The sequence below is a fragment of the Nylanderia fulva genome, unplaced genomic scaffold (genome assembly GCF_048542155.1).
Source record: "Nylanderia fulva isolate GAGA-0341 unplaced genomic scaffold, ASM4854215v1 Scaffold501, whole genome shotgun sequence".
Classification (NCBI taxonomy): Eukaryota; Metazoa; Arthropoda; class Insecta; order Hymenoptera; family Formicidae; genus Nylanderia; species Nylanderia fulva.
The window spans coordinates 24085-40650 of NW_028190590.1; the positions used below are offsets into that span (position 1 = coordinate 24085).

Below are 16566 nucleotides of genomic sequence, written 5' to 3' on the forward strand. Positions count from 1 at the left end.
CGTACTTAACGTTCAGAACTTGGTACTGTTCCACGCTCTTCCGCCGCAAAAAAAAAAGAGATGTACGTACGTGGCACGTGATCGGTTTGCGTCCGAGATTTATTCAGTCTTCACTGGCTTCGCACACTCAATCCCATCCTCGTCGCCAAAATTGTTATGTATTCGGAACAGTGTGGAAGGTAGGAAATAGAGAATTACACCCGTGCCGTAAATTCACTAATAACGATATATATATTTGTGACTCAAATATACTTGCGGTTCCATCGCAAGGCTAAACGCAAATGGCCAAGTCAAGTCGGCCAGACGCGCGCAGTTCGGGGGCCTGAACCTGGCCCGATTCGGCGCAGAACGGTCGACTGCGCCAATGCTAGACGCGCAAGTAGTACAAGACGGCGCGTCCTTTTGAAAAACTTATGAATATATCTAACAGGTATGATTACCGAAAATGGAATATTTTACAAAGATATTTAACATTTTATGTCAAAAAATTGTTAGCTTCTAACCTTTATAATTCAAAGAGCACTTAATGAAAAATAATTTTATTATAGTGTTTTGAAAAGCTCTCGAGATAAGCTACAAGAATATGTAATAAAAAATATAAGATTTCATCTAAGAAATTTGAGGTGACCTTATTCTGACCTTGCTAACGCCGTCCAAGGTCAAATTGATAAGATTAGTAAATAGATTTTTTTCCCTACAATTTTTGTCTGAAACTTTTTTCTGTAAAACATATACTTTTCGAGATTGTTCAGTATTCCGATCTTTTTGGGGCACCCTGTATATATATATATATATATATATATATATTTATATTTATATTAGAATATCGCAAAAAATATATAGGTGGAGAAAATATTGAGAATTTCAAAATTATCTTTATTTTTAGAATGATCTCAAGAATACAAAATTTCACTGTAGACATCAGTTGCAGGACACCCTGTATATATGTACATACATACATACATAATATATATATATATATATATATATATATATATATATATATATTGTATATATGTATATATAAATGAAGAGTTTAACAAGACTCTATCATATAAATATATATTTAAAGTATAAGACAGGCGATAAGAGCCGATCGCGGAAGACAGTGCGTTATCCCAACGAAACTAAATTTTTCGTTAGAATTAAATATCTGTGCACAAGGCACCAAATTTTACTTGGTCACTGCCAAGATTTTAAAATATGAAATAATCTCATATTTGAGATTTAATTTCAATAATCCTTTAACTCCCCTACGGAAATAAATAAATGCAAGAGAAAAATATAGATTCGAAAGTCGCTGAATCGAGAATCGAACCCGAGACCTTTTGCTTGCCGGGCGACTGCTCTTCCATCTGAGCTATTCAGATCCTTTTGATTCTACACTTTTCTCTGATATATATAATAATGTTGATAAACAAACGCCTTTAAGCCAGCGTGTATAAGTTAAGAGTTTAACAAGGCTCTGTCATATAAATATATATTTAAAGTATAAGACAGGCGATAAGAGCCGATCGCGGAAGACAGTGCGTTATCCCAACGAAACTAAATTTTTACTTGGCAGTGACCAAGTAAAATTTGGTGCCTTGTGCACAGATATTTAATTCTAACAAAAAATTTAGTTTTGTTGGGATAACGCACTGTCTTCCGCGATCGGCTCTTATCGCCTGTCTTATACTTTAAATATATATTTATATATAAATGTATGTATTATATATATGTATGTATGTATAAAGGTGTCCTGCAACTGATGTCTACAGTGAAACTTAGATTTGTATTCTTGAGATCATTCTAAAAATAAACATGATTTTGAAATTTTCAAGATTTTCTCCATCTATAAATTTTTTGCGATATTCTAATGATACCCCTTTCATTCTTATTCAACATTTATGGGGTTCAATTTTTATAAAATTTTTTTACATAAATAAATATATATATATATAATTTCGAAAAATAACAATTTCTGAATAATAAAGCAGTCACTTGCTTATTTTATACTAGCTTTTCGGACCGCGCTTCGCGCGGTCCTCATATAGCCTATATTAATTCCGTTTTAACAAAAAATTAATTCTTTTTTTGTAATACCGCGAACTACTTCCACATTTGTTATCCGACTTTCACGAAATTTATACCAAAATAAATATTTAAATTTTTTTGTGGATGACTACTATATTATCTATTTCTTTCTCCCAGATATTTTATTTTACACCGCGTTTTGCTGTTCGAAAATCGAACGTCTAACGCAAGCTGAAAAGGCTTAAAACATTATTGCGTTAAAATTCATGCAGTCTTTTCATTCACATGCAACATGCAGCATGCTTAATTTTATATTAATATTATTTCAAATAGCGCTCGGCCGCACAGGTATACGTATACCCCGCGCCTGCGAAAAGGAAGCGCTTACGTCAAATCACCGATAATGGTAAACACCGCGGTCGCGCGAGAGGAGATACAATTTAGTCCCGATAATAACAAAACGACTATTTTTCTGAAAGTAAATAATTACACTAAACGCTCTTTCGACCTCAGCCGAACGATAGAATAAAGAGAATTGTTCTCGACTGTTCTAGAAACACGGGCCTATAAAAACCTCCTCTCTCGTGATCGCGGGGCTCTTTTCCGATTGCTTGTCGCGTCAAGAGTGTGCTTCTACTGTACGAAAAAGATCGCTTGTCTTTTTCGTTTTTTCACATCTAATTACCGTTGCTTGCGGAACATTTAGTTATTAATTACCGACTCGGCTATTTCTTTTGGTTTATTCTTATTAGTTAATTCTCGGGCAATTTCTGTGCGGTTTAAATAATTGTAATTTTTGTTGTTCGTAGTTTAAATATAATTTTTGTTCACGTTACGCGTGTGTTGAGTGCAGTGCTTCGCTGTCTTTTCGCTTCCGACCTTCCTATCCTGCCTTCCGTCGTGCACATTATTTGGTCCTTCGAGCCGGATCCTCAGGAACCTCCTTTGAATCCGGTGCCACGGAAGCAATAGTGAATCAGTCGGTGACCAGTGCTTCTGGAAAAAAGAAACAGTTTTAGAGATGACAGACACTAAGGCAATCATTGCCACAGCCACAGTGCTATACGGCAAGATCTCGCGCGCGTACGAGAACCTTCGGAAGCTCGGCGAGGCCAATATCACCCTCGGCGCGGTGGAGGCCCGGCTTCAAAATCTCGAGAAGCTGTGGGAGAAATTTGACGCGATTAACGATACGTTAGCCGATCGTGTGGACGAAATACGACATGAGGTTTACGCCAAACAAGATATCCCTTCGTTGGGCGAGGAGGTTTACCTGCAGAACAAGGGCCTCATGCTCGATCTGAAGAGCGCTCTTCAACGACAAGAGCATACATCCAGATCAATTTCGGCAGCGACACCGGCCGCCGCTTCTCGGACCGCATTGCCTAAAATTCAGCCGCCGACCTTCGCCGGGAAGTACGAAGACTGGCCTTCCTTCCGAGACCTCTTTCAGTCCATCATTGGCAGGAACCAGGCAGCCAGACCTGTTGAGAAATTGCACTATCTCAAACTCTGTGTCAAGGGTGATGCGGAGCTACTAATACGCAACCTGAACACTACAGAGGAAAATTACGAAATCGCCTGGAAGACGCTGAGCGATTTTTACGAAAACACAAAGTTGTTAACCCGAAACTACCTCAACAACTTCCTGGCGCTTTCTAAGATGAAAAGCGAATCCGCAGTTGAACTGGGGCGACTCTTCCACGGCGTAAAAACAACAATCAGCTCGCTGAAGAGCATCGATCGGCCCATCGATCGCACGGAGGACCTCTTTGTGCATCTGGTCGTTGAGCTCCTCGACAATCGTTCTCGTCGAGAATGGGAGAGCGTCATCAGTCACACGACCAACCCGCCTACCTACGCCGAGCTGGAAGCCTTCATCGAGCGACGACTTCATACTTTGGAGGCACTGTTTCCAGTCAAGAACGACAGCCGCAACCACAGCAGTGCAAAATCAACCCGGAGCCATCACGTGAAGAAAGCTGAACCGAAGGATAGGTCCAGAAGTCGGTGCGCAGATTGCCAGGACGATCACTTTATAATGTTTTGTGGCAATTACAAGGAGAAAACGGCTATGGCCCGCAGGCAGTTTGTCAACGATCAAAATCTCTGTTCAAACTGCCTGGGTCGACACCAGCTTACGGAATGCGCGTCAAAAAAGACTTGCACTACGTGCGGCAGTCGGCATCACTCCTCGCTGCACGACGCCTTCTGCAACGCCCAGATCGCCACGACATCACACTTAGCGCAAGGATCGCACCCTGCCTCTGTCACGGTGTTGCTCGCCACAGCTCGAGTCCGCGTCCTCGATTGCCACGGATCCTGGCATTCCGCCCGAGCGCTGATCGACCAGGGCTCAGAGTCGTCCATCATATCGGAGCGATTAGTTCAACGACTGCGACTGCCTCGCCTGCCCGCCGCCGTCAGCGTCTATGGACTCGGCGAGAAAAGGACGGGAGTTGCCAAAGGCAAGGTTCAGCTTACCTTTCGAGCGCACAACGGTGACCAGTCCAACTCCGTCGCCGCCTTGATCTTGCCGAAGCTCACTCTCTTCGCCGGAGGATGCCGCCAAAGTCTGCAATCCTGGACCCATCTTAAGGACCTAGAGCTCGCCGATCCAGAATTCCGTTCCGCGGATCCAGTAGACCTTCTGCTGGGCGCCGACGTCTACGTAGTAATCATCCGCGAGGGCCTAAAAAAGGGGGGTCATCAGAAACCGGTGGCACAGCAGACCTCTCTAGGATGGATACTCTCAGGCACCATCAATGAGAATGCACGCGGCCAGCGTGTTTCTACTCACCATTGCCAAATCGAGGAGGACGAGGACATCACCTGCTTGGTGCGGCGGTTCTGGGAGCAGGAGGAAGTTCGTCGGGCCATCTCCGATCCTCACCAAGGCCGAACTTGAGTGCAAAGAGCACTATCGCCGACATCATACTCGCTCTCCAGACGGCCGGTATATCGTGCGCCTGCCCACGATTGACTCTCTGCCGGACCTCTCAGGAACAATCCGCGCCGCCCGCCGAGCTCTGCAACACACTGAGAAAAAATTTGAGAGAGACAGCAAATTTTAAACCATGTACGTGGAATTCATGCAACAATATTTGAACCTGCGACACATGAGGCCTGCTCCGTCGTCAACTAAATCGCATCCAGGGGCTTGCTACCTGCCCCATCACGGGGTATTGCGTCCGGACAGCTTATCAACCAAACTGAGGGTCGTCTTCAACGGTTCGAGCTCCTTGCCAAACGGAGACTCCCTTAATAAATATCTCGCAACTGGTCCGAATCTGCTGCCTTCGCTAGCCGACATCCTGCTGCGCTGGCGACGTCATCGCTACGTCTTCGCGACTGACATCGAAAAGATGTATAGGCAGATACTGGTGCACCCCGACGATCAAAACCTGCAAAGGATATTGTGGAGAGAGAACGCCAACGACGAAATCAAGGAGTACTGGCTAGGTACCGTTACTTACGGTCTATCCTGTGCTCCTTATCTGGCGATCCGCACTTTACGCCAACTGGCCGAGGACGAAGGACATCGCTACCCGAAAGGAGCCCTCATCCTGCTGAGCGACGTCTACATGGACGACATCCTGGCCGGTGCGGAGACCATGGAGGAAGCCGAAGTAATGCTGCAACAGCTGATTGATATCTGCAAGGCGGGCGGCTTCTCACTTAAAAAGTGGTCGGCAAACCACTCGCTACTGCTGAACGAAGTGGAGCCCGACGACCGTCTTCAACGAGAGGCCAGATGGTGGCTGCCCGGCGAGAGTCACTCCACTCTCGGTTTACGCTGGCAACCACGTGACAATCGCTTCGCTTTCGCAACCAAACTGACCACGCTATCAACCTTCACCAAAAGGTCGGTACTATCTTTGACGGCGAAATTGTTTGATCCACTCGGCTGGTTGTCTCCAACTAACCGTGCTGGCCAAGATCAACATTCAAACATTCTGGCTGCTGGGCCTTGACTGGAACGCGTCTCTACCAAGCGAGGAAGCGAGGAAATGGCTGCGGTTCCAGGACGAGCTAGCTGCAGTGGAAAACCTGGGCGTGCCTCGATGGTTAGGCAGCGTGGCAGACTTCCATAAGGAAATTCACGGGTTTGCCGATGCCTCCGAACGTGCCTACTCCGCCGTCCTCTACCTGCAAACCAAAACAAATGGAAGTAGCAGAGTGACGCTGTTGGCTGCGAAGACCAAGGTGGCTCCATTGAAGCAGGTATCCTTACCTCGTTTAGAATTATCGGCCGCCAATCTTCTCGCTCGACTGGTCGCCCACGTTGTCCCTCTTATTGGCGCAGAGAAGGCACCTCTACACCTGTGGTCGGATTCCACTGTGACTCTCGGTTGGATTCGGGGTCACCCCTCGTCGTGGGTCACTTACGTGGCTAACCGAGTAAGCGAGATCCAGACGCTGATCCCGGACGCCCACTGGCATCACGTACCAGGTCGAAAGAACCCAGCGGACTGTGCTTCCCGGGGACTCTATCCGAGCGAACTGGTTGACCACCCGCTCTGGTGGCAAGGTCCCGCATGGCTGACAGAGGCGAGCGGTCCTTGGACGACAAACAGCAAGGAAATGTCAGCGGAGGACCTCCTAGAGAGACGAGTCCGGACCCACGTCGCCACCGTTACCGAGCTGACGTTCGAGTCGGAATTGCTGCTGCGCTACTCCTTGCTGAAGCGATTGCTGCGGATTACGGCTTGGTGCCGTCGCTGGTTGCTGATTCACCGTCAGCTCCGCCACGCGCAAAGCCAGCCTGGCGTGATCAGCTCCGACGAACTGACGGAAGCCCGCCTCTCCTGGGTAAGGTTGATCCAGGCTAGAATATTTACAAAAGAAATCAGAAGGCTGCAAAATGGAACGCCTCTGCCGTCGCGAAGCTTCCTGCAGAAACTGACTCCATTCTTGGACAGCGAGGGACTTCTACGAGTCGGCGGGCGCCTCAGAAACGCTAACCTGCAGTACAATGCCACTCATCCGCCAATACTGCCCAGCGAGTCGACATTCACCCTCCTCGTCGTAGATGACCACCACCAGCGAACTTTACACGGCGGTACTCAGATGACCGTGTGCTCCCTGCGCCGGGAGTATTGGGTCCCTCGAGGTCGGTCTTTGGTGAAAAGACACATCAGCCGATGTATAAGGTGCACTAGATGGCGAACCGCCATCCCACAGCCTCTCATGGGCGATCTCCAATCCAAGGGTCACACCAAGCAGGCCGTTTCTCCACACCGGCGTCGACTACGCCGGTCCGGTTTGGCTGAGAACCTCGAAGAGCCGCGGACACAAAGCAACTAAAGGGTTCATTGTAATTTTGTGTGTTTAGCCTCTCGAGCCGTTCACCTCGACGTAGCCTCGGACTACTCCGCCGACGCCTTCATCGCAGCCTTGCGCCGGTTCATCTCAAGGCGAGGGGTCTGCATCACCTTATACAGTGACTGCGGTACCAACTGCGTGGGTGCTGACAGGCAGCTAAGCGCTCTCTTCTCCGCCGCCAGTGCCGACGGACGCCGCATCGCCTCATTCGCCGCACAGGAAAAGATCCAGTGGCATTTCAATCCACCGGCGGCACCGAACTTCGGCGGCTTGTGGGAAGCCGCGGTTAAATCGATGAAGCACCATCTGCAACGAGTCATAGGTGATGCGACCCTCACCTATGAGAAGCTGGCGACGCTACTTTCGCAGATAGAGGCTTGCCTCAATTCTCGACCGCTGCAGCCCTTGTCCGACGACCCTGAGGACGTAGCAGCTCTCACCGGGGCACTTCTTGATCGGTTCCGCTCTCTCCACAGTACCGGAACCGTCACTCGAACGAGAGCCGTCGGCCCGACTATCACGCTGGCAGCTCCTGCAACAGATGAGGGACCATTTCTGGTCCCGGTGGTCCAGCGAATACTTACACACGCTGGCCCATCGTCCAAAATGGTCCCGAGTTAACCAGGAAGCTCGCGTCGGTCGACTGTGTTTACTCCGCAGCGAGAACACTCTACCAACACGGTGGCCGCTCGCGCGCATCACGCGATTGCACCCCGGATCCGACGGCCACGTGCGCGTAGTCGAAATCCGTACCGCGAGTACTAATTTAACGCGCCCCGTCAGTAAACTTGTTTTCCTGGGGGTTGACAACGAAACTGCACGATAATCAGGCGTCAAGTGGCTCACATCCTTCTTTTCTTTCTTTCACATATCTTCATCGTTCTTCTCTCATCAATTGCACGCTCACTTTCACTTCACCAGCATACTGTCACATCAATCATCACTACATTCCTTTCATTGCTACACCCCTCTCATCGCTGCACTATTCTCATCACCAAACTATTCGCCTCATCATAAATCACGATTGACTCATTTATCTAAAATGCCCGGTCTTCGCGACACAAGAAACCGACACGCGGCTATACTGTTACGCTCGCAATAAACAGCTGACCGATTCAGCATTCCTTTCGCGATCTAAGTTGGAGCACGTGAACTCCACGTGTCCGGAACTCGCGAGCGCGTGAACAGGCGCGCGCCCCCTCTCTCGCACTACTTAGTCGATTGCAGGTATACGGCAAGGCGGGCGGAATGTTCGAAAATCGAACGTCTAACGCAAGCTGAAAAGGCTTAAAACATTATTGCGTTAAAATTCATGCAATCTTTTCATTCACATGCAACATGCAGAATGCTTAATTTTATATTAATATTATTTCAAATAGCGCTCGGCCGCACAGGTATACGTATACCCCGCGCCTGCGAAAAGGAAGCGTTTACGTCGAATCATCGATAATGGTAAACACCGCGGTCGCGCGAGAGGAGATACAATTTAGTCCCGATAATAACAAAACGACTATTTTTCTAAAAGTAAATAATTACACTAAACGCTCTTTCGACCTCAGCCGAACGATAGAATAAAGAGAATTGTTCTCGACTGTTCTAGAAACACGGGCCTATAAAAACCTCCTCTCTCGTGATCGCGGGGCTCTTTTCCGATTGCTTGTCGCGTCAAGAGTGTGCTTCTACTGTACGAAAAAGATCGCTTGTCTTTTTCGTTTTTTCACGTCTAATTACCGTTGCTTGCGGAACATTTAGTTATTAATTACCGACTCGGCTATTTCTTTTGGTTTATTCTTATCAGTTAATTCTCGGGCAATTTCTGTGCGGTTTAAACAATTGTAATTTTTAAAAATAAAATCTCAACGGCAATCGGAGCCTGTGCGGACGACATGCACAAAATTAATAAATTAAAATGAGATCTCAAATCAAACTCATTTATCAAATTCTAAACGTTTCGACCCACTTCGGGTCTTCTTCAGTAGCTGCAAAATACAAAGAAACAAAAATAAAAGATAATCGGTACAAACAGAAAATTATAAAACTCATATACATACAATCCGCAAATAAATTAAATATCATTCTCCTCCCTATTCAAACCGTCCGGCCGTCGGAGCGTCTCCCTAACGGTGACCATCGTCAGGAAGGAAGCAGAGCAGTGACTCCCTTACCAACACTAATCAACATAGTATAGATTAAACGTAGAAAAATCCACAAAAATTAAAAATTAAAAACCGGGAAGTACACTCACCCCGACAGTAAAAACAGAGAGAAGACGATGCTACACGTGACACATCACTCTAACGACTGTGCGGTATTCTACCTAGACCCAGTCGATACATATATACGCAAAAAACAAATATAAAAATATAAAAATAAAATATGAAAATAAAAATAAAAACAACTAAAACTTATCGGCACTCATGTCAAAGGTCTAATAAAAAAACCGGCTATGTATAATCACAAAGCTAGATTTTGGTAAATTTTTCTATTAACAGATCAAAATTCTCGTTTAATTTATCAGTGTCGCTATGTAAATTTAAACTATTCCTCTGCCGTTTTATGTGGATCATTTCGGATATCAAACGTTTACCTAAAAAAGGCTCCTCGTCTAAAACTTTTACATCCTCCCAATTAAATTCATGGTTCAATAATCTATGTTCCGATATGACTGATAATTGTGACGCGTTTCTTTTCATGTTGTTGCGATGTTCTTTCATCCTAGTTTTCAACAATCTACCCGTCTGCCCTACGTACGACGCATCACAATCCATACAATCAATTTTATAAACTACATTGTTATGGAGTTCCCTTGGTAACTTATCCTTGTGTACTTTAATGAATTTACGGAGACTGTTAATTGCTGTATAGGATGGAATGACATCCAAATCACGTGTAATGTCCTCAATTCTCTTCGATACATTATTAATATACGGAATATTAAAGTACGAAACTTTTTTCTGCGTAAGGATCTTGTCATTGCATATATTTGCTCTATTGTTATGCAACTTATTATTGTAGCGGAAGAACAACTTTTTTAACCGCGCTTGTAATGTTTGAAATATCAAATTGAGAGGATAATTATTAGACAAAAGAACTCCAATCATAGACTCAAAGTTACCTTTATGGAATTTCGGATGAGATAGCCAAAAAACTCTATCAATGAGGCTGATAATGGTGCCTTTTTTATGACAGAGAGGATGCTGCGATTCAAAATTTAAATATCTGCCTGAATACGTCGGCTTATGAAACAAATCAAACTCAATGCTCCCATTATTTATAATAATGGTGACGTCTAAAAAATTCAATCGGTTGTCAACCCCCTCCTCCATGGTGAACTGCAATCTAGGATGGAAAGAATTGAAAGTGTTTAAAACAATTTTAAGCATGGAGGGTGGGGCCGCCAACGCGATATCGTCAACATATCTAAAATAAAATGGAAATGACATTGGAATCGCAGCAATCGCTCTACTCTCCAAATCTTGCAACGTGATATCCGCAATGATCGGTGAGAGGGGGGAACCCATAGGCGTGCCAAAAGTCTGTTGATAACATACATTATTAAACATAAAATAAGTCGAATTCATAATAAAACGAATTGCCAATAAAAATTCATCTCGTGGAATAATACACTCTTTTTCAATATACCCCCATCTGTTAATTAAACTATCAATAGCCATATCCAATGGTACATTGGTGAACAATGATGCAACATCTAGTGAAACTAGCTTCACATCACTATCCACACATAAACCATTTAATTTGTTCACTAATTGGAAACTATCAGAAATAGCCGAATCAGGTTTCGGAATTGCCTTATATATTATCTTATGTAAAAATTTTGCCAAGTAATAAAGAGGTGTATTCCTAGATGACACGATGACACGTAAAGGGCAATTCGGTTTATGCACCTTCGGCAGACCATACGCTCTCGGTAGAACCCCGTCCGTGCAGTTCAGGGATTTATATGTTGTTGAAGAAATGTAATTCTTCATTTTCCATCTCATTAAAATTCCGTGTAATTGATTAATTAGGTTCCTAGTCGGATCTTTTTTAACAACAGTATAAGTATCCCGGTCAGCCAGCAAATCACACATTTTGTCCATGTACATATCTCTGTTCATCGCAACCGTGATGTTACCTTTATCCGCCTTTATAAATAAAATATCGGGATTGTCTTGGATGAATTTACCCGTCAATTTGTAAGCCTTACAAAAACTATTTTTTGTGTGAGCTTTTTCAGACATGGAAATATGGAATTTATTTATTATGGGAAAGGCTCTATTTCTGACTGCAGATCGTTTTTCCACAGGGAGTTTAAAAATATTTTGTTCTACATTCTTCAACAACTCTATGGTGGTTTTATCTTTGTCAAATACTGGCAGACAGAAGTTCTCTCCTAACCGCAACAAATCTCGAATTTCAACCGGTATCGATACGGATGATAAATTTAAAAACCATTTATCTCTTTTGTCAGCAACATCAGGATTTAAAGAAACAAAGGAAGTCGGGTTCAAGGAAACGCTGAGAGACTGAGACGGCCCTGACTCACATGGCCTTGAAGAAAATTCTTTCGTACATGTGTAATAATATTGGATAGGACGAATATTTCTATTATTGAATTTATTTTGTTTATCTAAGAGCCATCTAAATTTATCATCCAGTCGAACCCGCTCCTTATTATAAAAATAATGTAATGATCTGCTTTGCTCACCGAAAAAACCCATCGCAATAACACACTGGGAGATCTATCATGATGTAACGAACGATTTCATAAATATCTAATCTAACTTTGTGCCTCTGTCTATGAGCATCATAAATTTCATTTCTTAAAATGTCTTTAATAGTACGTTTAATAATAAATTTGTGTTTCAATGCAGACTTATAATGATATAAATTATTAACATAACGAGAAAGAAATATAAGATGAGACGGTGTAACATTCTGATTTAAACAATCTTTTAAAAAAAGATATTAGATTTTTTATTAGATATTAGATTTAGATATGTTGACGATATCGCGTTGGCGGCCCCACCCTCCATGCTTAAAATTGTTTTAAACACTTTCAATTCTTTCCATCCTAGATTGCAGTTCACCATGGAGGAGTGGGTTGACAACCGATTGAATTTTTTAGACGTCACCATTATTATAAATAATGGGAGCATTGAGTTTGATTTGTTTCATAAGCCGACGTATTCAGGCAGATATTTAAATTTTGAATCGCAGCATCCTCTCTGTCATAAAAAAGGCACCATTATCAGCCTCATTGATAGAGTTTTTTGGCTATCTCATCCGAAATTCCATAAAGGTAACTTTGAGTCTATGATTGGAGTTCTTTTGTCTAATAATTATCCTCTCAATTTGATATTTCAAACATTACAAGCGCGGTTAAAAAAGTTGTTCTTCCGCTACAATAATAAGTTGCATAACAATAGAGCAAATATATGCAATGACAAGATCCTTACGCAGAAAAAAGTTTCGTACTTTAATATTCCGTATATTAATAATGTATCGAAGAGAATTGAGGACATTACACGTGATTTGGATGTCATTCCATCCTATACAGCAATTAACAGTCTCCGTAAATTCATTAAAGTACACAAGGATAAGTTACCAAGGGAACTCCATAACAATGTAGTTTATAAAATTGATTGTATGGATTGTGATGCGTCGTACGTAGGGCAGACGGGTAGATTGTTGAAAACTAGGATGAAAGAACATCGCAACAACATAAAAAGAAACGCGTCACAATTATCAGTCATATCGGAACATAGATTATTGAACCATGAATTTAATTGGGAGGATGTAAAAGTTTTAGACGAGGAGCCTTTTTTAGGTAAACGTTTGATATCCGAAATGATCCACATAAAACGGCAGAGGAATAGTTTAAATTTACATAGCGACACTGATAAATTAAACGAGAATTTTGATCTGTTAATAGAAAAATTTACCAAAATCTAGCTTTGTGATTATACATAGCCGGTTTTTTTATTAGACCTTTGACATGAGTGCCGATAAGTTTTAGTTGTTTTTATTTTTATTTTCATATTTTATTTTTATATTTTTATATTTGTTTTTTGCGTATATATGTATCGACTGGGTCGAGGTAGAATACCGCACAGTCGTTAGAGTGATGTGTCACGTGTAGCATCGTCTTCTCTCTGTTTTTACTGTCGGGGTGAGTGTACTTCCCGGTTTTTAATTTTTAATTTTGTGGATTTTTCTACGTTTAATCTATACTATGTTGATTAGTGTTGGTAAGGGAGTCACTGCTCTGCTTCCTTCCTGACGATGGTCACCGTTAGGGAGACGCTCCGACGGCCGGACGGTTTGAATAGGGAGGAGAATGATATTTAATTTATTTGCGGATTGTATGTATATGAGTTTTATAATTTTCTGTTTGTACCGATTATCTTTTATTTTTGTTTCTTTGTATTTTGCAGCTACTGAAGAAGACCCGAAGTAGGTCGAAACGTTTAGAATTTGATAAATGAGTTTGATTTGAGATCTCATTTTAATTTATTAATTTTGTGCATGTCGTCCGCACAGGCTCCGATTGCCGTTGAGATTTTATTTTTATTGTAACACAATAATTCGAGCCGAGATTAACTGTTTTTAAATTGTAATTTTTGTTGTTCGTAGTTTAAATATAATTTTTGTTCACGTTACGCGTGTGTTGAGTGCAGTGCTTCGCTGTCTTTTCGTTTCCGACCTTTCTATCCTGCCTTCCGTCGCGCACATTTGCATATATTTAAATATTTATTATATTAGGAGACGCGGTAGTGTTTCCGGCCATGTTCAAACCCTAAAAGACCTTAAAAGACACTACAAGTCTCCTTATCCTGCACCATCAAAGTCCATTTTTTGGGGGTGTAGAACTACTAAAATATAAAAAATTTTGAATTGCACGTAATATAACCTGAAAGGCGGCATCGCCACGAGTAATTTGAGCCAAGAAAAAATAAAATCGGTCAAGCCGTCCTGGAGATACAAGCGGTCAAAAAGTGACGTTTTTCATGAAAAATGAAGTAACGTCGTTTTCTTCTTCTTCTTCTTCTTCTTCTTTTTCTTCTTCTTCTTCTCTGTCCGCGTCCGCTGACGTCATCAGGATTATATATATATATATATAAATCTCTTCTCACCTTTCACTCACCACCTCCCTCAACTTCCACCCACCCCTTTCCCTCCCACATCCCGCCCCGCCCCCACTTCCACCCCCACTCCCACCCCTCTTTCGCCTCTTTCACCCTCTTTTCGTCCTCTCTCACACTCTTTCGTCCTCTCTCATCACCCTCTTTCGTCCTCTCATCACCCTCTTTCACCCTCTTTCGTCCTCTTTCAACCCTCTTTCGTCCTACTTTCACCCTCTTTCGCCCTCTTTCATCCTCTTTCGTCCTCTTTCACCCTCTTTCGCCCTCTTTCATCCCTCTTTCGTCCTCTTTTCCACCATCTTTCGCCTCTTTCACCCTCTTTTCGTCCTCTCTCACTCTCTTTCATTCTCTCTCACCCTCTTTCACCCTGTTTCGTCTTCTTTCACCCTCTTTCATTCCCTCTCACCCTCTTTTCGTCCTCTTTCACCCTCTTTCGTCCTCTTTCACTCTCTTTTGTCCTCTCTCACCCTCTTTCATTCTTTCTCACCCTCTTTCATTCTTTCTCACCCTCTTTCATTCTTTCTCACCCTCTTTCGCCCTCTCTCATCCTCTTTCGATCTCTTTCACACTCTTTTGTCCTCGCTCACCCTCTTTCGTCCTCTTTCACCCTCTTTCGTTCTCTCTCACCCTCTTTCGACCTCTTTCGTCCTCTTTCACCCTCTTTCGTCCTCTCTCACCCTCTCTCACCTCTTTCACACTCGTACGTCCTTTCTCACCCTCTTTCGTTCTCTTTCACCCTCTCTCGCCTATCTCGTCTTCTCTTACCCTCATTCGTCCTCTCTCACCCTATCTCCAAAAAATCATAAAAATGAAAAGGTCAAGCCATGTTCAAAAGAAGGTCCTCAAAAATTTAAACCTAGTCTGTACAATGAAAAATAATTATTCGTAATTCCAGAGTTCCAATTTGTTAATATCGAATAATGTATTTGTTTCAAGTAATGGCAGTAGAGTCAAATACATACCTACGTATATGCAGTTTTTGCTGTTAATTGTACTTGAACGAAAAAAATAATTAAATGATTTAAATATAGCACATTTTAAATCAAGGAAGAGCAGTCGCCCGGCAAGCGAAAGGTCTCGGGTTCGATTCCCGATTCTGCGACTTTCGGATCTATATTTTTCTCTCGCATTTATTTCTTTAGGGGGAATAGGGGATACATGGAATTAAAAATCTTTTGTAGAGATTATTCCAATTTTATATCTTGGCCGTGTCCAAGTAAAATTTGGTGCCTTGTGCACAGGTATTTAATTCTAACGAAAAAATTTTTAGTTTCGTTTAGGATAACGCACTGTCATCCGCGATTTGGCTCTTATTGCCTGTCTTATATATGTTAAATTTATAATTAAATCAAAAAACTTATATAATCGAACTCTGTTTAGGAAAAGATAGAACATTTCATTTGCCTCTGCCTTTACAAGAAACATTGGATAAGGTATGTCCTCCGGAAGATCCTATAAATTTGAATCACGAGTTACACATTCTCGTTCGAGGTATACCCAAGAAATCTAAAGTGGTTTGGGAAAATTTGGTAGATATTAATAAAATGTATAAGGCTTTACAATGGTTGAAAGAAAATAATCCTCATTACTCAAAAATTCGTCTTCCAGCGTCATCTGATGATGGTTACTAACCCACGAGAGAGATACACTGCTGGTAGATACTTGAACAAATTGAAAGGTTACCAATTAGAATCGAATTTAATGAGTATTTTTGCAAAATTGAGAAATACGGATCAATTTTGGCGACAACCGTCCAATAATGTAAAATGCATGACTTTGCATTACGGTCCAGCGACGTGGTTTTTGACTTTGAGTCCTAGTGAATGGAAATGGTCCGATTTGGGTGAATATTTACGAGATATGAATCCCGATAAAGCGAAGTTAGGCATCAGCGAACTAATCGCATACGATCCTGTAAGTACTTCTAGATTCATGTGCATAAAATTCAAAGCCATGATTGATTTTATTTGTTCGTCCGATAATCCAATAGGAAAGGTTATTCATTACTTCTGGCGACTGGAATATCAACGTAGAAGTATCCAGCACATGCATTGTATGATTTGGATAAAAGATGCTCCAG

General features: G+C 42.6%; 1 protein-coding gene and 1 long non-coding RNA gene across 2 annotated transcripts; one reads left to right on the plus strand and one right to left on the minus strand.

Moving 5' to 3' along the window:
• Nucleotides 1-5093: 5093 nt before the first annotated feature.
• LOC146721300 (uncharacterized) lies at nt 5094-7962 on the plus strand. Its single transcript, XM_085487175.1, has 3 exons — nt 5094-5881; nt 6012-7129; nt 7352-7962. Exons 1-3 carry the CDS (start codon nt 5094-5096, stop codon nt 7960-7962), a joined length of 2517 nt encoding a protein of 838 aa, XP_085343301.1.
• A 2344-nt stretch (nt 7963-10306) lies between these two features.
• LOC146721301 (uncharacterized) lies at nt 10307-11474 on the minus strand. The gene is made up of 2 exons (XR_014925731.1): nt 11247-11474; nt 10307-10877 (listed from the first exon to the last, which is right to left on the minus strand). It is a non-coding gene; the product is annotated as an uncharacterized LOC146721301 (long non-coding RNA).
• Nucleotides 11475-16566: the final 5092 nt, after the last annotated feature.

Excerpts from the sequence above, each read along its gene's own strand:
- LOC146721300 (XM_085487175.1), top strand. The coding sequence starts at position 5,094 with ATGTACGTGGAATTCATGCAACAATATTTGAACCTGCGACACATGAGG. Across the intron at positions 5,882-6,011 it reads CTATCAACCTTCACCAAAAG|CGAGGAAGCGAGGAAATGGC; the intron begins GTCGGTACTATC and ends GTCTCTACCAAG. Across the intron at positions 7,130-7,351 it reads GGAGTATTGGGTCCCTCGAG|CCTCTCGAGCCGTTCACCTC; the intron begins GTCGGTCTTTGG and ends TTGTGTGTTTAG.